At 44.2% G+C, this 23,853-nt stretch overlaps 1 protein-coding gene across 1 annotated transcript in view; it reads left to right on the top strand.

The window, feature by feature from the left end:
- Positions 1-23,431, top strand: part of PDE4B (phosphodiesterase 4B) — a 439,367-nt gene extending 415,936 nt beyond the window's left edge. The window contains exons 7-15 of the mRNA XM_027874039.1: positions 2,255-2,348; positions 7,952-8,133; positions 9,576-9,674; positions 9,828-9,992; positions 12,671-12,770; positions 15,385-15,539; positions 15,657-15,779; positions 16,735-16,917; positions 21,121-23,431. Coding sequence (XP_027729840.1) covers positions 2,255-2,348; positions 7,952-8,133; positions 9,576-9,674; positions 9,828-9,992; positions 12,671-12,770; positions 15,385-15,539; positions 15,657-15,779; positions 16,735-16,917; positions 21,121-21,486 — 1,467 coding nt within the window. The 3' untranslated portion in view covers positions 21,487-23,431. The remainder of the gene's footprint in view (positions 1-2,254; positions 2,349-7,951; positions 8,134-9,575; positions 9,675-9,827; positions 9,993-12,670; positions 12,771-15,384; positions 15,540-15,656; positions 15,780-16,734; positions 16,918-21,120) is intronic.
- Positions 23,432-23,853: the final 422 nt, after the last annotated feature.

The raw sequence follows: 23,853 nt of genomic DNA, 5'->3' as shown, positions 1-23,853 counted from the left end.
GGATGGGTCTGTGTTGGCATGGCTATCCCCTCGAGGCATGGGACTGGCCAACAGAGAGGCTCTCCCCTAGGCCTTCACCTAAAATGACCTGTGCTCTCTGAGTTTCATGGTACTGCTGATGGGACACAGATCTGGTTATCTGTGGAGGAGGGCCATTGTTGGTGCAGGATGCAGATGGGAAGAAAGGGGTAAGCCTTCGAGATGGCCAGGTGCCGTGGGAAACTCCTGCCGGAACATTTCAGTTAACCTTTCCCTAGTTCGCTAAAACTCATTGCAGAAGGCCAGATCTAGGCTTGGAGATGCAGTCCTCCTGTCCTTTAGCTGATGTTGACTAGATAGAGGAAGAGAGGAAATTAGGTAAAAAGTAGGGAGGTGAATTATCCACTGTTAACAAAAAAAGGGGAAGGGAGGAGTGGAAGATAGAATTTGGACCCAAGAATCAATTTATTTTTCTTTTCAGATTCTTCCCTGGCTTCTTAAGGATTAGATAGAATGCTAAAATGCTCACCACGTATAATTGCTCATAATCACCGGTGGCTCATCACCGTGATTGACAGCCAGACGTCAATGGACCATCTAGGGACCCCTCCAGCCCCCAAGACTGGGAGGTTGAAAGGGGCTAATCCCTCCTGCAAGCTGCTGCCGCTGCCCATTAACAGCAGATGAGCTAATGACATTCTGCACATGCAGTCCTTTCAAGAAGGAATCCGTGCAGGATATACCCCCTCCCTACGCCCCCCTCCCCCAGCCTCTTTTTTTTGTCTTTTGGTCAAAGCCGGCAATTGAAGCATTAGCGTGGGTTTTTAAGACAGAAAACGCAGTTGGTGGATTTTGTTTTTGGTGTTTTGTTTTGTTTTTAAATAACGCTCATCTTCTGACCACCCCATCAGAAAATATTTACAGCTCTGGCATGTCGGAAAGGAAGAAAGGCAGCCCAGAAACAGCGATTGGGCAAAGTCTGTGCCTTTGTCTTGTGGGTGCTCATGCCGGCTTCTTTGCTCTGTAGGGGAAAGGGTTAAAGAACACCTAGTCAAGTTGGGGGAGGGGGGCCACTTCAGGATTCCTTAAGTATCTAGAGGGCTCCCTCCATCTTATCCCCGTTTTTAGAAAGATGGCTGTGTTTCCCATGCTGGCAACCCCCTCCGAAAAGAATCATCACTCCTCCCCGATCTTTTTCTGCTGAGCAGGACTAAAGTGAACTGGAAAGCCCTTGAGCTACCAAAGGCATTGGAGCGATCTATAATTCATAAGTGCCTCCAACCAGCCAGCTGAATCCATTCGGGCAGGCTCTCTCGCTCCTCCGTGCCATCCCTCATTGCATTATCCCCTTCTGCCAGAAAACCACGGGGCGATACAGCTTTTCTGCAAGCATGGAATGCAAAGATGGGCTTTGTTTGGGACCGGAGAATGCCCCCAGTCGGGGAATCTCTCTATTTTAGGACTCGTCGTCATTTGGCTATTGGATCTGCTGGGGTTTCCTCGTTTCTCGGGAGTTGCTGTCTCTGGGCACGGGGTATTCTTTGCAAGGAATTTTTGCCGGTCCTGGTGTGCAGAGCTTTCCAAAATGCCAGAGGCAAACTATTTATTATCTGTATCTTGGGGTTACATCAAGGTGGGTTTCTTTTCCTTAAAGATTACTTGTAAATGTTTGGGGAGTGTGTCTTGAGACAAAGCTGGGCAATATTTCTGTCTGCGTGTTTTATGTGAAGAAAGCATCTGTGATTGTTCAAGAATTAGCTGTGTGACTGAGCACCCTTTGCTCTGAAATAGTAGCAAAGCCTGGTACTTTTCTTCCTGGGGTCTACACTTATTTCTATTTAAAACGAGTGTTTCACTTATTTTCTCAAACTTCTAATGTGCACGTTTCTTTTTGCCATACAAGTCATTAACCCAAATCATACATTGCAGCTAAGTGCTTTAAAAAAAAAATACCAATGGAAAGCACCATTTTGTATGTTCTTAGACACATTCTTTGGAGCCAACCTGAAAAAAAAAATCTTTTTTTCTTTGTCTGCATAGAAGGGGGTGTGCTCTTCACGAGAGTAAGAGTAAAGCTCTGCTTCCAAAGGTAGCATTGAAACATCTAATTAAAGCTGCCTTGTATTTTATGGAAATGAAGCCAGATGAAACCTATGCTCTCATTCAGGTTTCCCAAGGTGGTTTCTCCAGTGGGAAAGTTAGAAGCAACTGGACTGGTCATAGTTTCTCATTTCTTCTATTAATAAAGTATTTTTTTTCTTTCTCTCCCAAATAGTTCAAGAGAATGTTGAATCGGGAGCTGACACACCTCTCGGAGATGAGCCGGTCAGGGAACCAGGTGTCTGAATATATTTCAAACACTTTCTTAGGTAAGACATTTGCTGTCAACTTTTCAAGTCCTTAAAAAAAAATCAGACTTTTTTTTAAAAAAAAAAAAAACAATAAAAGACATTGGTCACTGGGGCCATGCCTAGGAGGGAAGGTTCAGGCCCTGGAACACATTACATTGTATGCCCCCGCCCACCAGATATTTTTATCCAGGTGAAATCTGTCTTGAAGGGAAAAAGAAGCAGGCGGTGCTGTCACAGAAGTATCCTGCATGTTCATGGAAGAAGGGAGGGGGAAATTCTAGGGGCAAGTCTGATTTCCATCTGGATTCCTTCCTTGCTCTTTGGGGTTCTCCTTTCCCAGTCGTTGGCAGGGAAGGATCTCTGCCTCTCTTTCCTCTCCTCTAAAGCAAAGAAACCCAATTAGCTGTATCCTAGGGACAGCCCTCTTTCTCCTAGGCTCACACACCCAAGATGGTTTCAGGAACTAAGTATTAGAAAGGTGTTTCCTTATTTAGAAGGCTTGGATGGAGAGTCACAGGTGAATAGCTCCCAGTGAATGATTCCATATGGTTAGTTGGGTTTTTCTTCTAAATTTGAAACTTATTTTGCTAGGTTGCCTCTACCTCTAACCCAGATAAACATTAAAATAAAAAAAAAACCTTCCAGTTAGGGGTGATTGAGAGGGAGAAGAGACAGGGCCAGCATCATCTAACCAGCCAGCATCATTCCCCAGGGCCACCGCCGCCTGGTTCTCTCACTGTGGGGAAGCTTTTGTCAGGAACTGACTTACTTGGGCAGGTTTAACTGTGGCTGGACCAGGACTGAATTCCTGCTGTGTAACCCCCACTGGTCCCTGGTCCCTTACTCGGGCATCCATGTGAAACTGAGGTTGGGGATAGCGTAAATTTATCTGGAGTTCACTTTTCGACCAAGTTTCTTGAGGCTTCTGTTACATCTTGGGACATATGCCCCGAAGGGCCGGGCTGGTATTTCAAGAGCAAATTTTTGCTGGCTCGTGTCTCCCTCAGTCACTCCACGTGCCAAGGGGACCTCATGCTTCCAGACCTGCATGCAGCACCTCCTTTGCTTGCATAGCAACACAGCATTAAGACAATATGTATTTTTCTTTATATCTCAGGGAATTATATTACCAGAGGAGAGGAAAAAGGAGAGAAAGGGAGGAGAAAGAGGAGGGGGAAAGGGGAGGACAGGAGAAGAAAAGGGAGAGAAAGGGAGGGAGAAGGAGAGGAGAGCAGAGGAGAGGAAAAAGAAAGAAGGTGAGGAGAAAAGGGAGAGAAAAGGAGGGAGAGAGGGGGGAGAGGAGGAGAGAGAGAGAGAGAAGGGGAGAGGAGAGGAAGGGGGGGAGGAGGGAAAGAAAGGGAGAGCAAGAGGGGGAAAGGGAGGGAGATCCAGCCAGTCTCTCCATCAATACTAAAGGGCAAGCTTCATCAGCTCACAGAGAATCAATCGTCTACCAGTTCCCGCAGCCTAAGTCCACAGCACAGCATTGCCTTATCACAGAGAGGGACAGGGATATTGACAAGTGCTTTTTCCAGAGGATTTTGGAATGTGCAAATTTGTTGCTTCTCTGCCTTTCAGCCTGAAATCCCAGAGGGCTTTGAGAACAAAGGAAAAGAAAAAGTCACTTTGTACTTCTGTCCCCAGGCTCCTCTCCCCCACCCCCTGCTCTGACATTTTAAGGAAGGCATTTTCCAACTAAGGACCCCTTCGTTTCCACAAGTTCCAACCTTCAGCAGGTCCTTTTCATGAATTCCCCTAATCTTCTCCCCCGCTTCCATAACCACCATTTTGGGGTGAGAAGACTATTACTTTTCAGATTGTGCAGTGGAGTGAGTTACGGAATTCTGGAAGAACAGTAATTGATGTGATCACCACATCTCCTTCCCTAAACCTCACCCATCTGCCCAAAGAGAGATCTCAGTCTATAATAGGCAGCTAGAGCAGTTTGATTCAGCTTGACAACACTCAGGGCTAGACTCAAGTGTGGCTCATCTCTCTCACACACATACAATTAATTGTGACGAGAGATAATAACATTGGTCTTTCATACGGCTTTTTTTTCCTCCCTTTTCTTTCCAAATGTCAGCTTTGCCCGGTAGTTTCTATGCCCTTGGCAGCCAGGGAGATGGAAAAAGGGGAGATGAACATTTCCTGGTGTTTCTCAGCAAACACTAGACCAAGTTATTGAGGAAGGTTGGAGAAACAGCCTCTCCAGGAAGCTTTCATTAATGGCTTATGGAGACTTAGAGGACCTGAGTGCATGTGGGCAGATGACTTCATCTCTCAGACTCAGTTTCTTCATCTATGGAATAAGAATAATAATACTTGCATGGCAGGGTGACTAGATTTTCGGTTAAGAAATCCTGGGTTCAGGTCCAAATATATGCCTCATTATAACTCTGAATGTCACTTCCCTGAAACCTCAATTAAATGGGGATAATAAATCACATGTAGTCAAGGCTGGAAACTGGAAAGTCTCAGTCCCAACCTTGCTAGCTTTGTGATCCTAGGCAAATCATTTATCTTTTATCTTCAGTTTTCTTGCCAGAAAAAGGGGATAATAAGATTTCAGCGACTTGTCATGACTACCAGAATATATATCAAGTGTTTTGCAGACCTTCCAATACTATGTAATTGGAGCTATTAGGAGACCAACTTCCACTATGCTATCGACCTAAGCTCAAATGAGAAAATTTATCTCCAGCAAAAAGTGCTATCTATTGCTGTTAATATTATAATATTAATAATTACCCTGCCTCACAGGGTTGTCATGAAGCTCAAACAGAAGCATAGTGTTTTGCCAGTGTTCTGCCAGTGTTCCATTGTTAGAGGTCATTCTGGAAATAATCAGTTATTCCATTATCTGTTATGTTTCTCCAATAGATGGTAAGGTCCTTGAGGGCAGGACTGTGCCATAGTCAAGCACAGTGCTTGGTATAATCAATGTTGGTTGATCGATTAATTTCGGCTAAAGATTTTGAAGGCTAGCAACAGGGAAAATGTTTCCAGAGATTTGCATCAATGAGTGGGCACCCAGTAGTGAGAGGCCTTCAATGCTTCTGACCTCATTAGGAGTGAGTTTTCTCTTGGTTGTTTGGTTTTTACTCTGACTCAGCTGTTGTTTGCAACGGGAGCATTTCTGTGGATTCTCGTTGTCAGTGCTGGGTTCACACTTCAACTGAGATAGTGGGGTTTAGAGCCCAAATGCAGTGTGGGAATCAACTACCTCATTTGGAGGTTCTTAACTGGGGGTCTAGGAGTTGATTTTTAAAAGATATTTTGATAACCATATTTCCATGGAATTGGTTTCCTTTGTAATGCTATGGATTCTATTTTATGGGTTGAAAAGCATGATTCTGAGAAGGGGTCCAGAGGCTTTGCCAGACTGCCAGGCAGTCCAGGAATCAAAAAATGGCTGAGAATTTTTTATCTAATCCAACAGAGGAAGACCTGGGCTCAGAGAAAGGTATGGCCTTGCCCAGGGTCAGAGAGCCAGTACAAGTTGGAGGTGGCATTTGGCTTGGGTTTTCAGTCTAGCCCTTTTTCCTCCCCTAAGCCAGGTTTTTCCATTTTGTTTTTATTTCAGCTCCTACCCACCCACCCACCTCCACAGCTGATGGGAGGAAATTCAGAATAGGGAAATCCATCAGTTGTTCCATTGACCACACAAGGGAAACACCCATTAGTGTCAAATTGGTGCTCCTGCAGCTGAAGAATGACTTTCTTTTTTATTGTGATGTTCCAGGCACAGCGGTAGGGCAGCTCAATTACCCACTATTGTAGGAATCTTTAATTAAGCCCAGGAAGAAGCTGCTGGTGCCAGGATCCCCCTGGAGACACACATATCTACACAGGCACAGGATGGCCTAACAGTCTCTAACCAGATCATGAAAAATGGTGGTCGTGAAAAACAGAAGCAATAGTCCCCCCCCCCAATTAGTGCAGTAATCATTTTTTTTAATGTAATAAAGGGAAAAGGGAAAACAAGAAACCAGTTGCTAAAGTGATTAAAATACAACCGTCCTTCAGACCCAGAGTGTAGTGGAAAGAATGATGTCCTTGGATTCTCAATACCGGAGCTCCAATTCCATCTTGGACACTGCTTGTGTGACCTCAGATAAATTACTTCATCTTTCTCCCTCATCTGAAAAATTAGAGGGTTGGACTAGATGAGGTCCCTTCCAGCTCTATACCCAGGACCCTGGGTCCTGGTGTCATTAGGAGAGAAAACATTGACTTTGGAAGACAGGACCTAGGGTCAGGTCTGGGCTCTTGCTGAGGGGATACATGAATACATGAGATCTTAGACAATTCACTTAGGCACAGTTCTCTTGTCTTAAAATAAGGGTATTAGAGCTGATCATTTCTAAGTCTCCAGGAGCTCTAGATCTTATTCCAAAATGTATTTTTACTTGTATCCTGGGGTTGGATTTAACTTGATTTAACCTGATCCAGAGATTAAGAGAGCTAGCAAGAAAGCATGTGTTATGTCTCTGCCATTCCCTAGGCACTGTGCTAGGGACTGCAGCTCAGAGAAAAAAATAAAGTCATACCTGGCCCTCAGCTTATATTCTATCAGATGAAGCAATATGTACATTGTATATTTTAATGATTTTAAATAGAATTAGTGAATACAGAGGAGGGTGTTCTATAGAACATGATCTTGAATATATATAGAAAAACATATGTATGCACAAATGTATATTATTACATTGGTTATCTATATTACATATAATATGCATATATGTGTAGTATTGCATTAGTATAGCTATATTGTTACATGCAATGTGTGATATTGTTTTGCATCATATGATTATTATATGTAATAATATGTATAGTATTGCACTGATAGAATCATTAAATTAACCACTTGTGTTTCTAAACCTATCATTACCAAGCCACAGGAAATAAAGAGGCAAAAAGAACCTTGTAAAATCAGGGAATGCCAAAGTTGAAAGGGATATATGAGACTGGATCACTTCTTCCGGACTTTTCGTTTTACAAATGAGGAAACTGAGACTGAGAAAAGTGAAATTACTTGTCCAAGGTCACAGAGATAATAAGCATTAACATATGATTATAGGATCATAGATTTAGAATTACAAGGGTTCTTAGAGGTCATCTACTCCATACGTCCTATTTGACAGGTGAGGAAACTGAGACCCAGATCAGTTAAGTGACTTGTACAAGGTCACATAGATAGCACATACCATTTATGTATATCTTTAATCAATGTTTATTGAATTAATTGGAAGGATTTGCCTTCTCCTGTTTTCTTTTATGTTAATTTCATCCACTAAAGAGCTGTGATGGATTTTATACCTTTCCTCATTCTTCTGATATGCTAGTTGCCCATTAAAAACAATCCTCTACTTAAAACCCAGTTTCATTCCATGAAATCTTTTTAGAAATATCTGCTGTACATACTGAGTGAGGGAAATCGTTTGTTAACTTTTCAAAAAGTCTACACTTGTTCTCACCATGTGGTCACTAACTTTGCCTCATCATGAAAATAATATGTGGACTAGCTTTGCCTTACCCAGCTAAGGTCTGAATGCCTTCTGCCCTGCAGCTGTGCTGATGGTGGTCTGAGAATATACCTCCCCTTCTCTCTTTTGCAGACAAGCAGAATGAGGTGGAGATTCCATCTCCTACCCAGAAAGATAGGGAGAAGAAGAAAAAAGAGCAGCAAGTCATGACCCAGATAAGTGGAGTCAAAAAGCTGATGCACAGCTCTAGTCTGAATAACACCAGCATCTCTCGCTTTGGGGTCAAGACGGAGAAGGAAGATCACCTGGCAAAAGTACGTACAAGCTTGGGCATAGGGATGTCTGTGCTTTGCAGTGTCTAGATCTGAATGGAAGCTCAGTTCATCCTCAGGGAGCCGTCTTGAGAGTAAAGGCAGAAGATGGTACTGGGGTCAAAGTATTGGCTTGGGAGTCAAAGGAACTAAGTTTTAAAAAATCCTACCCCAGGTGACTTTTTTTAAATTAGAGACAATGTGGGAATTTTATTTGCTTGATTATGCATATTTGTTTTAATGGGTTTATTTTTCTTTTTTCTTTCTGGGAGGATGGGGCTGAGAAAGAAAGAAAATAAAATTTTATTAATTGAAAAAAATTAATTGAAAATTAATCTAACATAATTATGTGTAGTTAGCCAAACTTTACTTAAAGACCTGGTGTGAGGGGGAACCCATCACCTTCCAATGTATTCTTCCCCTGGACTAAGAAGAGTAAGCTCTTTTTCTCCAACTTAAGAGCTACATGACCTTGAGCAATCAGCTCATCCTTCTGGGCCTCCATTTGCTCATCTGTCAAATGGGAGGATTCATAGGATTTAGACCTGTAAGGAACTTTAGAGATCATTTAACTCGGTACTTTTACTTAAAGGTAAGGGGGGAAAAAGGGGGCAAGTAATGCTCCCGAGGTCACATAGTAGTTAAGAACAAAGCCAGGATTTGAGCCCAGGTCTTCTGACTACAGATCTCAATTGTTGAACTGGATGTTTCCCATAATGCCTTCCAATGTTCTAAAGCCTCCAAAATGAAGAGAGTTACCTGAATGAGGCATGACCTCTCAGTCTCATGCTGAAGCTCAAACCTCAAAAGCAAATATGTCTCCCAGTTCTTCTCATTTGATGACCCAGTGACTCCAATTTGTAAGACACAATCATTGCACATCGTGGTGTGTATGTCACCCTTTTAAGGTCGAATGATTGAGGCTGACTTACACACCATAATACACTGACAGTTGACTGGATCCATCTTTGCTGGCTTTTAGCTGCTGTTCTCAAGTGTCAAGTTAGATATAAGCTCCCTAAGCTTATATCTAAAGCTGCTGCTATGGTCCTGTAGAAACAGTAGAAAGAGCATTGGCTGTTAAGTCAGAGGGCCTGGGTTCAAATCCACATTTCACAATTACTACTCATGCAACCCAAATAAAATGAGTAAGGTCAAAGAAAGGGATGGAGAGTTAGGGTGGGGAGAGCAGAAACAGAGGGAAAGCATGCAGGTCAACTAAAATGATGGGAGATCAAGTAAATGAGAATGAATAGACACAGATTTCCATAGAAGGAAGAACTCACAAAACTGTATGAAAATAACAGATTTGAATGTAAATAGTTACCAAGGAAGTTTCATTGGTGACAGCGATGTTCCATGGTTAGTATTCGTTGAATGTTTTTGTTTTGTTTTCTTTAATGAAGCCAGATATTCTCACTAAATGGCTTTACCATTGATTTTAGGAGCTGGAAGACCTGAACAAATGGGGTCTCAACATCTTCAAGGTAGCTGGATATTCCCACAACAGGCCCTTGACGTGTATCATGTATGCCATATTCCAGGTGAATAAATGGGGCCATAGGAGAATCCATTGAATGTACCCTTTATTTTTCCCCCACCCCAGTGACTCTCCCAGTTTTCTTCTACTCCATTTGTGAGGAAGCCTTCATTATCATCATTCACTTACTTGTCTTTTTATCCATTTTTCTGAACAGGAAAGAGACCTTCTAAAAACGTTCAAGATCTCTTCCGACACCTTTGTAACCTACATGATGACTTTGGAAGACCATTATCATTCTGATGTGGCATATCATAACAGCCTCCATGCTGCTGATGTTGCCCAGTCAACCCACGTTCTCCTCTCAACCCCAGCCCTAGATGTGAGTGATCATGCTTGTTTCTTATGCTTTCCCCTATCCCTTAAAAAAAATGCTCTGCAGAATTTAAAGTAGAATGCCTTCAGGTATATCAATGTGGCAATGCTAGATGCCCATTATCAATGATACTTTCAGTCAATTCCTAAGACATCATCTTTGATTGTTTTATTTTAAAAATAATGGAGCCCCTTGCTTTTATCATAGGCCAATCTTCAATTACTTCTCCTGTAGAATAAATATCATTTAATGAATCATAGGTAAGCCATAGAAAGATTTTGAAGGTTGGAAAATGACACCTAAGATTTAGTATGGAAAGGACCTTAGAGGCCATTTTGCAAATGAGAAAACTAAAGCATAGAGATGTTACAGGAATAGTCTTGAGTCCTACAGAGTCAGGATTTGAACCCGTCTTCTTGACTTAGTGTGCTGTTTCTCAGATCCATCATTCCACAAAGCTAGTGAAACTTCTGTCCCCCTAAAGACGGGTCCAGAGGCCTGAGCCGTAGTCCCAACTCTATCCTCTACTCCCTGTGTGAACTAAGACAAATCACTTTCCCTCTCTCAGCCTCAATTTCCCAATGAAGTCAGATCAAATGGTCTCTGCAGTCCCTCATGTTCTCACACTGGAGGACTGTATTACTGAGCTCCAACTGTGTGTGCACCCATCATGATGTTAAATTACTTTATGAGAGAAACAGCTGCCATATATCTGTGTTCCTAATGGCAAGGCACTTAACAATCTAGTCAGAGAGAGAGAGAACTGGTGTCCGTGAAACCATTAGAGGACAAGGACGTGCTGAATTGTGTGTTACTAATAATGAAGGAAGGAAGAATTCAAAGAGAGGGGAGGTCAGGAGGGGCTTCAGGAGTCTGAGAAGACTTCATAGAAGGAGGTAGCATTTCTCCCTTAAAGGCCACCAGATGCCCAGATCTAATGATCATTTGGGTTTCCACCATTTAAGAAGCCTCCATTTCCCCATATTCTCTCAGTGGGTCAAGTTTTCTCTCAGAGGAGCTGCTCCCTGAAGAATGAGTAGAATTTAAGTGAGGAAAGTGAAGGAGGGGGTGTGTGGAAGCAATGCAGTGTAGCAGCAAAAAGAACTCTGGACGTGGGTTTAAGAACAGCTCGCTTCCAGTTCTGACTCCACTACTGGGTCTGTCCCTGTGAGCTATTGAAGTTGCCTCACCTGTCCTGGTCCTCAGAATGAGAATACTGCACAAGAGGTCCTTTGAAATGGAAGTTTCTGGTCCTGGGAAGTGATCAGAGCTCAGATCCATTCCAAGAAGGCTAAACAACCATAAGAGATGCTGGTGATTACTAACTCAGAAAGAAGGCAAACTGGAATGGGAAAGAGACTCAGAAATCTCAGGTGACCTGGAAAAACTCAGAAGGCCAGACTGACCTCTTAGGAATCTTAAGTCTTACCCTTAGTATTCAATTAATCTGGAGTGAATGAGTGAAGGAATGAATGCCTCTGTAGGACCATTCTCTGTGAGCTCCAACATGGAGAGAGGCTTTATCTCCATTCCTTTGAGGCTAGAACTTGGATTCACCAAACTGCTCAGCCAGAAACTCCCAGAGGTCCTTATCTGCCACCTTGGAAGAGTCCTGGTTTGCTTCTAGGGCTTGGAGGAGCATTCACTGCATCAGTGACACTGTCTATCCAAGAATCTGGAGTCAACAGTGTACATGAACCATCTTGGCAGTGTGGCAATGATCCACCAACCTTGGACCTGCAGGCTGGAGTGGGCAAATAACTGGCTCCCAGCCCTCTTAGGTCAGAGATTGAAAGTGCCTTTTGCTAATGGATAGATGTGGTACTTTTTGTTTAAAAAGTATGATTTTTATTCAGGCCTCTTGTTAAAAATAAAGCCATCCCCCCTCTGAGGATGAATGTAGATACTTTTAATAAGTTATAATCACACACACACACACATATCTCGTCATGCTAATCCTGTGAGGTAAGCATGATAGCTATTATTCTCTACGTTTTACACATGAAGAAACTGAGGTTCACTTGGGTTAAATGAACAGGCTACCCCCAAAGAGTTGTAGATATCACGTCACTGGAGGCAGAATGGTAGCATGCTAAGAACAATGGAACTGGAATCAGAGCATCTGAATTCAAACCTGATTCTACCATTCTACCATTTACTGTGTAAACTCTAGGCAAGTGATTTTACCTCTTGACTCTCAGTATTCTCATCTGTAAAATATGGGGGTTGGACTAGATGACCTCTCAGATTTCTTTCACCTCTGACTCTATTACCTGTCACTTAACCTCCCGGGGCCTCAGTTTCCTCATCTGTAAAAGGGGGGGGGAGGTGCAGGGTTGGATAAGATGATGTCTGAGATCTCTTCTTGCCCCAGATCTATAATCCCAACAGAGCTTGGATGACTTTTTGTCAAGTTGAGAAAGGGAATCCTGTGCAAGTATAAGCTGGACTACTAGATGGATGAGGAAATTTTCTAGCCCCGAGTTTCTGGGATTCTATGCTTTGTTTATGGTGACCCAGAGACCGATTTCAGTGATGGGATTCAAACCCGGATTTGTCCTGACTTCAGGTCCAAGGCTTTTCCACTGTATCATCTTGCCTCTCTAATTAAAACAAGCCCTATATTTTTTCCCTTATTGGGTCGAAGAGCCCTGGGATGAAGTCTTCTTTCTTTGTTTCTCTAGGCTGTCTTCACAGATTTGGAAATCCTGGCTGCCATCTTTGCTGCTGCGATTCATGATGTTGATCACCCTGGGGTCTCCAATCAGTTCCTCATCAACACAAGTGAGCTCACCTCTTGGGCTGTGGTTCAAGGCAGCTCCATGACTAATAGCATTTTCCCCCGTCTATTGTTTTCATTTGAGATAGTGACAAGTATAAATAATGAGGTAATTCTTCCATTGTACTGGGCGCCGGTCAAGCTCTTCCCTGGATATTGCATCCAGCTCTTTCTCTACAGTTTTACAAGCTGCAGGATGAGCTTGGAAAAGGTTCAGACAAGGGCCATAAAAAACATTTTGGAGAGTGGAAAACAAGACCAAGGAGGAAAGAAGAAAGGAAATGTGATAATTCAGGATGGAGAAGGGAAGGCTGAGGATTAATTTGATAATGGATAGGCTGCCCAAGTATACAAAGAGATTTTCTGACTCACACTTGTTTATCTCTCCTGAGGAGTATACAAAGTGTTTGGGAAGTGAGAAAAAATTCCTCAAGTTCCAGTAAAACAAAGAATCAGTTGCTGATGAAAGTCATTACTTGGGCATTACAAAGATTGGGTATAGATGATCTGGGAAGGTCTGAAGCAAGAAGAATGTCTGAGATGACCTTGGCACGTCCTTCCAGTATTCTGATTTTGTAGCATAGCTCAAAGTTCAATTCATGCCTTACCTTTTTCTCCTGCTCATTATGAATCATAGATTTAGAGCTGTAAGTCATCCATTCAAAGGCGTCTATTTCAATCCTATCATTTTACAAATCATAAGATCTTAGATTTAGAGCTGGAGGGGACCTTCAGGGCCATCAAACCCATCATCTTACAGATGAAAAAAACTGAGGCTCAGAGGAGATGCAAGACTAGCCCAGGGCCACACAGGTGATAAATATCTCAAGCAGGATTTGAACCCAGGTCGTCCTTACTCTAGGTCCTTAATTCTGACCCTTATGCCAAACTGCCTCTTACAGTGGCCTCTCATCTTCAATATGTCCATTCTATGAATTTCATATATCTCTTGTTAGTGACTCAACTTTAGTAATTGTCTGCCAGTGGTGATGATTATCATCCTGGTGTTGAAAGTTTAATAGAGACACTATTTCATCTCTTCCATGCTTACTATCCATGGTTGTGAATGAGAGAGAGTTCAAGCCTTTAGTTCTTGGAAGGCCCTATTTATGCATGGGTGCCCACCTTTGGATAGCTACCTCTTGGGGCTAGTTAGGGCAAGCTTCAACTTCCAAGTGGCCATTTGGCTTCACCAGAGAAAAGCGTTTTCCACAGCAAGCGTCTGCTTAGCCAACCTCATAGTACATTATTCAGTTGAGCATCTATTGTGCACTAAGCATGGTAGACATAAAAGAAACAGTCCCTGCCCTCCAGGGAGCTTACTTTATGAGCTCTCTGACCTCAGGGGAATCATTTGACCTCTCTGGAATAATTTGCTCACGAGGGTAATAATACTGTTGGGAATAAATTGCTTTGTAAACCCTCCAGCAGGTGCAGTCACTCAGTCAGTTAGCAAGCACATATTAAGTGCATAATCTGTATGAGCTGCTGGTCTAAATGCTGGAGATGCCAAGAAAGTCAAATAAGGAAATTGCGCACTGTCTCTGCGTTGTAATAGTCAAAGTGGCCGTTACTAATGTTGTGTCCCAAGTGGCCTCATTCACTGGGCCTGCAATGCCACCTTCCTCCTCCTTCACCTACAGGAACCCACTCAGACTGGCCTCTTGCTCAGCACCGTTTTTCTAAGCTGTCTGTGCCCATCACCTTCAGCATCTGCGCATATAAATATATACCTGTCTGTTCTTGTCACTTGGTTATGTTTTCCTGGGGTGATGACTGTGTCTTAGTCGATGTGACCTGCTTCCAGTAAGGCAACAAGCATTGATTAGGCACCTATAAACACAGAGTCCCTGACTTCAAGGAACATAGTTTCTCATAGGGAGAAAACAGGGATAGTTGGTCAGTCAACAAGCATGTGTTAATCATCTACTGTATTCTAAACACTGAGTATACAAAGAAGGGTAAAAACCAGCTCCTGTTGTCAAGAAGTCAATAGTCCAATGTAAGTAGAGGATGTGATCACACAGTATATGAAGGTAATCCAAAGGAGGAAGACTTTTCTGGATGCTTATTGAATTAATGAATCAAATGTGTAAAAGTAGAGAGAGGGATAGGAAGGTCTGAGTTCAAATTCTGCCTCAGACACTGGGTAAATCATTTAAAATATTTCTCAGTCTCAGTTTCCTTATCCATAGGATGGGGATAACAATACCACCTACCTCCCAAAGTTGTTAGAAAGATCAAATGAGTTAGTGTATGTCAAGTGCTACGCAGACCAAACCTTAAACCCTCTAACATCATCTTTCTACAGCTCATAGCATCTTTGATTTGGAGCTGGAAAGGACTGGGTGCCCCTAGAGCACACCCACAGAAGCAGGATCGAGTTGTTTTGTGGCAGAAAGGGGTGGCCTCTCACTGGTGGTTGTGGATGAGTTAGACCAGTTGCTAAGGTCCCTTCTCACTCTCAGAGTCTGGAATTCTAGGATTATTATTTATGTAGGAGAAGACTTTATCTATATCTATGTCTATATCTATAGCTATAGATATATATGTAATAGATTATTGCTTTTGTAGCCTTTTTGTAAATGAAAAGTCACTTTCATTCGTATTTCCCCCTAGATTCTGAGCTCGCTCTCATGTATAACGATGAGTCTGTTTTGGAAAACCACCACTTGGCCGTTGGATTCAAATTGCTTCAGGAAGAACACTGTGACATTTTCCAGAACCTGACCAAGAAACAGCGTCAGACCCTCAGGAAGATGGTGATCGACATGGTAAGGCTTCCCTTCCCCGGCCACTCTCCCTGCTGCCCTCAGGAGAAGCAAGGTCTCGCTGCTCGGGGGAGCATGGATGGAGTCGACTGAGTGGCTTACTTTTCCTTTGGGTCACAGGTTTTGGCGACGGATATGTCCAAGCACATGGGCCTGTTGGCAGACCTGAAAACAATGGTGGAGACTAAAAAAGTAACCAGCTCCGGGGTCCTGCTTCTGGACAACTACACAGATAGGATACAGGTACCCGATGGCCGTCTGGGCTAGATACTTCTCTGATATGACACTGAGAATTCCACTTGGGGGGAGGACGTAGGATTTTAAAAGTGGAAGTACACCTGGGAGGTTATCTCCCATCCCTCCTTTCGTTGAGGAAGCCGCCCACAGAGTCTAAAATTCTTGCCCAAGGTTACAAAGGTGGGAAGAATCGGAGAAGCAGAGGTTGGAATAAGAAGCACTGACATTTACCCATAAAATGCACTTTTGCATATGCAAGAGGCAGAAGGCCATAGAGGATAGAAAGCTGGCCTTTTCCCCAGGAAGACCTGGGTGCAAGTTCTGCTTCTGACACATAATAACTTGGTGACACCGGACATAAAACTTCAGTTCTCAGTACCCTAGGTAGCTAAGATGTTAACCTACACTGGTAGAAGGATTCACCTCGAGTTCCCTGTTTTAGTAACATATAAGTAAATTATTAAATATGGAATTAACATGAGCTCCATTTATTCTATTCAAAACCCAGTACTAATAGCCCATGGACATTTGTCAGTTCCAGAAAGTAAAAATAAACCCCTTTGATTTGAAATTTGAGTCTGATTTGGTCACCTCAAATGTCAGCTGCCTTTCATTCCATGAAAGGTAGCGGGAGGGTCTCTGAAGACATCTTCTTTTAATAGCCTACCTAAGAAAGAAGGGGCTAAAATCCACTCAAATTCCATGACTCTGAAAAGATTCCCGTTTCTCTGGGACACTGAACCAAGCTTTGGCCTCGACCCACAGGCCAGCAAGCTTCAGCCGGGGCTTTCCTCAGAGCCGTGTCTTGCATAAACACTCCCCAGTCGTCTCACGGCCCGAATATTCTTGGTGTCTGTAAGCAGACCAAGTGTACCAGGATGGGCCTGGGGAGGGCCGAACGAGATGCTCCTTTAGCGTTTGCATGCTTTTTTATGGGCTTTTCTGAACTTCGCCACCCTAGGTCCTTCGCAACATGGTACATTGTGCTGACCTGAGCAACCCCACCAAGTCTTTGGAATTGTACCGGCAATGGACAGACCGTATCATGGAGGAATTCTTCCAACAGGGGGACAAGGAGAGAGAAAGGGGCATGGAGATCAGCCCTATGTGTGACAAACATACTGCCTCAGTGGAGAAATCACAGGTATCCGACATAGGCATCTACGAGGTTTTATTTGTGAATTTTAACATTTTTCTTTGGAGTTTGAGATCTTTACCTTGTTCCCTTCCCCCATCCCACCCCTTCTAAATAATGTATTTCTATGGAAGTCACTTACCCACTTGTTTCCATTATGATGATGACTCACTGGGCCTCTCCATCTCCATCATACTTTTAATGGGCAGAGATAAGTAAGCGGTCATAGGAAACCCATCAAAGTTTGGTTCCCTGGATCCCTTGCTGTTTATCCTCTTAAAATTCCATTTGGTGTTCATTGGTGACCATTGTTTTAAGCTTCTTCTGGCTATGGTTTTTTTTTTTTTGACCTTTCCTTTACTCATAGAATTATAGATTTTGAGCTGGAAGGGATCTTATAGGTTATTAGTACAACTCCCTCCTTTTACAGATGAGGAAACTGAGGTACAGAGAGGCTAACTGACTTGCCCATGATTACACAAAGAGATGTAAATGTCTCTTCTTGACTCCAAGCTCAGTGTTCTATCTGCTGCCTCAGCTAGCTGTCTGTCTCTTCACCCTGAGTTTACCTTCTGTCTTTCAGTCTATTTTGGATGTCCCCACACTCAGAATCCATTCCTCTCCCTGCCCAGAAGGGTCCAGAAGTGGGGACCTTTATTCCAGGCTCAGATGCTCGCTCCTCTCATCCCCTCCCATCCTGCAACGCTAATCTTATTTCTTACCTTTTATGAGCGTACCCACATTTCCCAGCAGCCTCAGCAGCTAACCAGTGGAAGTTCTGAGATCCCCACATGCTGATGACTGCTTGCCACGGGCCAAGAGATTCAAGTGTGTTTCAAATGCCAAGGGCAGCTAGAAGGACAGTCAAGAGGCTCTTGGGCCAGCTGAGAACACAGCAGCATTTTTGCAGGATGACAAATGGTCAAAGCCAGATGGCCTTTTTGGGAAATAAGTCCAAGATCTAGTGAATATCTGCATTGGAAAAATGACTGGATTTCTCTGGTGTTAATTCCTATCCAGTTCAGGAGTTGTTTGGCTGGCTCCACATTAAAATCTGCTCTTAGGGTTGTTAGCTATCTCATCAGTAACTATGACCTCATGACATCCTAAAGTCAATTAATGTATGGAAATTTTAGGTGACATATACATGTGTGTTTATATAAACGCAATACATATGTATATATGCATGTGTGTACATATCACATGTAATTTCCATCTATATAATGTGCCTATATACATGCATATAAATATGTGATGAGTATATGGAAATATAAAATTATAAAAATACAAAGGAATTCTGTTATTTATTAGGAATAATACAGCTAAATATATTGTCATTCAATAAATATTAAGGACCTACTATATATCAGGCAATGTGTTAGGTGCTGGCAGTGCAAGTACAGAAATGAAATGGATGTTTCCTTTAAGGAATTTATATTCCACTTGTGGCAAACAACATGTAATACAGATAAATAAATGTAAAATAAATACACATGAAATCTTTCACCATTAAAATATTCCCCCAGTGCTTTCCCACGGCATGGAGGTGACCCTCCGTTCTCAAAGGCTCACCAGGCTGGCTACAGAATCCTGGTTGTTTATGGCTCCTTTGATACTCAAAGACTTTCTCATCTACTTGGTGATGGAGGAATTATGATCTACTCTGGTTGAAAGAGGGTCTACTCCAGTGAAATAAAAGATCTTTAAAATACTGAACTGTGGAAAGGCAGATGGCATAAGATATAGAAGGAGGATGTTGGAATTAGGAAGGTCATGGTTCAAAAGGCCCCAGGGCAAGTCACCTCTACCCTCCACCCTCCACCCTCCATGCTCCCCAGCCTCCCCAACCTCCCCACCTCCCCCACTCCACTCCCGGCCAACCTGAGAACTTGATCACCCTGTAAGTTCCAGAGAAGTTTGCCGATCTGTATCAGTGAACGGAGTTTCCACGCTGAAACTTAACAATGATGAAAAAAATATAGGTTTAGACCCTCACCCCCCCCCCAAAAAAAGTAAGGAAAAAGTATTGAAGAAGAACCGACGCCTCTTTATGAAAAATAGAGTCGGGATAGTGGTTTTGTGTTTTACAATATTTCAGACGTGTTATTTAATCCTCAAAATAGTCCTATGTATGGCAAGTATTTGGATCCTTATTTGATAGATGAGGAAGGCAAGATGGGTAACTTGGCTGCCCAGAGTCACTCATCTAGTCAAGGCTAGATCTGTGGCCATAAGCTGGGTCTTGCTCTCTTGGGCTTTTTTCTGCTTTAGGTTAAGTTAACAGAGGTCACTGCTCCAATGCTGTTCCCAAAAGCTCCTTCCCTCCTCAAGTTCCCCTTCTTCAAGCTCATTTTCACTCTTACCGCCATCCCAGAAGGTCATGGTGCTGGGGTCTGTCCTGAAGAAGGAGTTAAGCGTGGTGTTCAGTCATTTTCAGTCATGTCCAACTAGTTATGACTCGATGTGGGGGTTTCTCAGAAAAGATATTAGAGTGGTTTGCCGTTTCCTTTCTCTGGCTAATTTTACAGATGAGGAAACTGAGGTAAAGTGACATGCCCAGGGTTATACATCTAGTAAGTGTCTGAAGCCAGATTTGAACTCATGAAGATAAATCATCCTAATTCCAAGTCCAGCGCTTCATCTAGCTTGTCCCAAGTTAAACGTGACTCAAAAAAAAATAAGTGATCAAGGGGAGTGACTTTTAAGAGTTCTGATTCTGGAGTTTATCTCGAAATTGTTTGGGATTGTAGAAAACACCCTAAGAGTGTCATTTTTAAAATTCATTAAACACATAGACAAACACTCCAGCAAGTGTGTCAGAGAGAGAAGGAGACAGACAGAAGGAAGAAGAGAGAATGAGCAGGGAGAGGGGGAGAGTGAGAAGAGAAGCGGAGATGTAAGATCAAGAATAGAGAGGGGGGATAGAGTGAGAGAAGGAGGGAAGCGCGTGAGCGTCTGACTCGTGCGCCATCACTCTCCCTCGGCCACTGAGGATGGGGCAGACCCCGGGCAGGCGCTCTCTGGACCGTGAGAGGGATCTCCGGATGCCAGCCAGTTACTTCTCAGGCAAAGGGGTCACTTACGGCCAAGGTCTTATTCCCTGGAAAACGTTTAGTCAGGCCGCCCCGCGTGTGGTGACAGGATGGCCAAGGACCAGAAGTGAATAAGAGTAGATTTCCTCCCCGGTGGAAAGGTTGTCTCATAGGAGAACGTCCCCAACCCTCTTCTCCCCACACCTCCTCAGCTCCCCGGCCCCATTGCAGGGGAATTCCATTCCCTCCCTCCTTTCCAGGCCTATTCTTTCACTCTCCCCAGAGCTTCCTGTTTGTCAGACACTGCAGGGGTCAGGTCCAGGCCATGGCTAGCTCATGGAGGATGCGAGGGCCCGGTCTGCACCCCTAGTGAGGCCATCGGCCACACGTTTCTGCGTAGGAGCCCCCGCCTAAGGAACTGCCGCATTGTTCGGTATTTTCCCTTCTTTCTCCTGGTGGAAATGACTGTGTGCCCGCAGAACCAAAACAATGGCACACATGTCCACAGAGGGACTATTTGTTTGAGTTGTGGCTGGACGTGTTTTCCAGTGTTTTACCAAGCCCTAGGAAAAGCCCACAGAAGCACAGAAAGTCTGGAGAGTTCTGGGGCCTCCTGGGTCGATCTGGAGCTCCTAGTGGGTAGGGATCAGGGTAGCTTGTGTTAGTTGAATGGATTTGTGTACACCAGAGAGTGGTTCACAGGGCACAGTAGGATGGAAAGAACACATCCATCGGAGTCGGAGAACTTGGGTTCGAATCCCAGATGTCCTGCTTACTCTCTCTGTAAAGTGAAGGATGGAACTTCCCTTGTCCACAATGCACTTTTCATCCTTGCACAGATGTATTCCTAAAGCCCAGATCTGGCCAGGTCCCAGGCTAAACACCCTTCCAGGAATGCCCTTTCTCCTAGCTGCCTCCAAGGCTCTCAAATGTCACCCCCTGCGTGAAGCCCTTCCAGACAGCCCTCTATGAGTGCTCCCCCCCTCCCTCCTTGAAATCATTGGCATTTCCTCGAAGGGACCGTTTCCTCTTTGTCTTTGTACTCCCTAAGGCCGGCACAGCACCGGGCACATAGCAGGGACTTAATGCTCCTCGCCTCAGAGTCTGCCTTAAAACGCTGTAGAAGAAATTAGGTTTCTTTACGTAACAGGAACAAACGTGCAACCTTCTTTTTCCCCAGGTTGGCTTCATCGACTACATCGTCCATCCCCTCTGGGAGACCTGGGCGGACCTGGTGCAGCCCGATGCCCAGGACATCCTGGACACGTTAGAGGACAACCGGAACTGGTACCAGAGCATGATCCCGCAGAGCCCCTCCCCCCCGCTGGAGGAGCAGAGCAGAGACTGCCAGGGGCTGATGGAGAAATTCCAGTTTGAACTGACCTTGGAGGAGGAGGATTCCGAGGGGCCGGAGAAGGAAGGCGAGAACCTCGGCTATTTCGGAAGCACAAAGACATTGTGTGTGATTGACCCCGAGCACCGAGATTCTCCGGGGGAGGCCGACGGAGAGACTGAGATGGGAGACACGTCCCCCGTCGACACATAATGCGCCTCTCGCTAGGTCGAGGTGAACGTTCGTCCTTAATGAGCATGCCCGCTGTCCGGTAGGGCCAGCCTGCAATGCGGGTCTGAGGCCTGCTTCTGATGAAGGCCAAATGACCTTTGCAGTTCTTTGAGACTGGAGCCAGAGTGGGAGAGCGTGACCAGAACGGCTTCTCAGGAAACTCAATGAGATGACTCGCGTTGGCCTTGGGGCCTCGCGGTAGTGGAAGCTTTCTGTCTCCATGGAACCAGCTTGAACCGCTGCTGTCGTCCGATCACCCAAAAAGATGACACTCAACTGAGAGAATTTTGATTTTTTCTGCACTAGACTTTGGAAACCTGAACCCGTTAGAGGGGCAGGACCCGCTGACCGATAACTCTCTCTCTGCAAACCTGCCCATCTGTCCTCCTGTCTGCAAACCCGTGTGCCTTTTTTGTAAAACGTTTTCACGTCTTTAAATGCCTGTTGAATACCCAGAGTTTAGTATCAATTTCTGCACAGAACAAAGTGTTTTGGAAATTTCTGTACACTTTTTTCGAGTCTTTCTGAAAAGGAGAAATCGTCTTCCTTTGTCCCCAGGCAATCTCTTTCACCTTCTTGTCTTTCTTTTACAAGCTAGAGAGGAAGGATCGTGTTCAACCCTGCTCCCTAGTCTCCCCTTCCCCTGCCCACCTTCCCCACCCTCCTCATTCCCCAGGGCCCCCCTGCCTTCTCGCTTGGCCTGCTTGGATGCCACAGAATAAAATTTAACAAGCTGGGGGTTGGGTGGGTGGGGAAGGGGCTCCTTCATTTTCTGCAGGACCACGATGGTCCACACTCCATCCAGCGTCAGAAGGCCCCATTGGCTGTGCGTGGTGTGCGTCCCAGCCCCTTTCCCAAAGAAAGTTGCACGCTCTTCCTTCCGTCCTCTCTCCCTCCCCTCCTTGCCCCTTTCTGTAGGTGGTTAGGTTTAGCTAGGCCATCCTCCTCCTGCACTGTCCTCAGCTCTAACACCCTCATTACTGTTTATAACAGTGTATTTATTACTTATGTATATAGTGTAATGTTTTATAAGTTATTAATTTATATAACTTAACATTGCCCGCCAATGGCGGTGTTCAAGAAATTTGTGTAGAAAGCTCTACCTAAGAGCTGCACCTTTGTCACCTTTTCTATGGCATTCTGGAGAACCTGAACATAGCTCAAGAGAGACATACGGACCCCCAGCCCCCTCCTGCCCACCCCTAGGTGGCTTTCATCAAGACAGATTCTCTCCATTTTGGGTCAGTCATAGTTGATAGCGGAACCCCTTTCAAACACTGGTGCTGGGAAAGAGGACTAGCCCCTGTGTCAGAGATGAAAGGATTTTAACCGGGCTCAAGATTGGGGCGTATGGGATATGTCATCCCATGTTGATCTAAGTCACCCATAAACCGTGTTCCAAAGGCATTCCGGCTGCCGCAGTGGCTTCCGCCTCCAAAGCAACACTACGTACTACAAGCACATGGGGTCCCTCTGACTATATCCAAACTACTGAAACGCTCGAGAAAGCCCTCAGCGCCACATTGAGGGGTGCCATGTTTTGGCCAACGAGAGGAGACGCCAAAACTGGCTGCTTTGCTGCAATGTGAATTTTGATAGCAGAATGTGAACAGATGTCATAATTATGCTAATGTGAAGCTTCTTCCGACAAGCCGTGGGAGGTACATCCCTGGTGTCTGTCTCCGTCTGTAAACTCTTTGGTCCAACCTTGTGACCCCAATCATTGGTAAATGCTTGCACAGCTGTGCATGACCAATGGGTCTGTGTGTCTGTTCAGCACTGCGTTGTTCTAGGTGGATGTTTTGTTTTCCAAAGTTTCTCAAAATGTATGTTATGGTATTATTATAATTATAATTATTATATATTGTGTTCAGATGCATTCTTGAGAGATTTTTATATGAAATAAATAAATGAAAGCATGACCTGATGGGACTGTAACCGTGATTATTTCGAGGGCATTCATGGACAGGGAAGATTGAAAATCCAGTCTACTCCTAACATGCCTTTACTCAGCAACTGTTAGGTGCTGAGGGACAGAGGGACAGAGACAAACATGACTCTTAACAATCATCTCCCTCCTAAGACAAGGCTTCCGAACCTGTGGTCCACAGACCCCATGGATATGGGGAGAAATTTAAGGGGGATTCATGAATTTGAGTGCAAACAAAAATTACATCTTCATTATAACTAACCTCTCACTGAAATTTAGTAGGTAAAAAACATTATTCTAAGAAGAGATCCGTAGCTTTCCACAGACTACCCTTGACACAAAAGCTTCAGAATTCTCAATCAACAAGCAAGCCTACCATTGAGACAAGCCAACACTATAGAAGAGGACAGAAGTCAGAG

The sequence above is a fragment of the Vombatus ursinus genome, unplaced genomic scaffold, assembly GCF_900497805.2.
Source record: "Vombatus ursinus unplaced genomic scaffold, bare-nosed wombat genome assembly UNPS02014804.1, whole genome shotgun sequence".
NCBI classification, from domain to species: domain Eukaryota; kingdom Metazoa; phylum Chordata; class Mammalia; order Diprotodontia; family Vombatidae; genus Vombatus; species Vombatus ursinus.
This window is presented reverse-complemented; position numbering and strand designations above follow the sequence as displayed.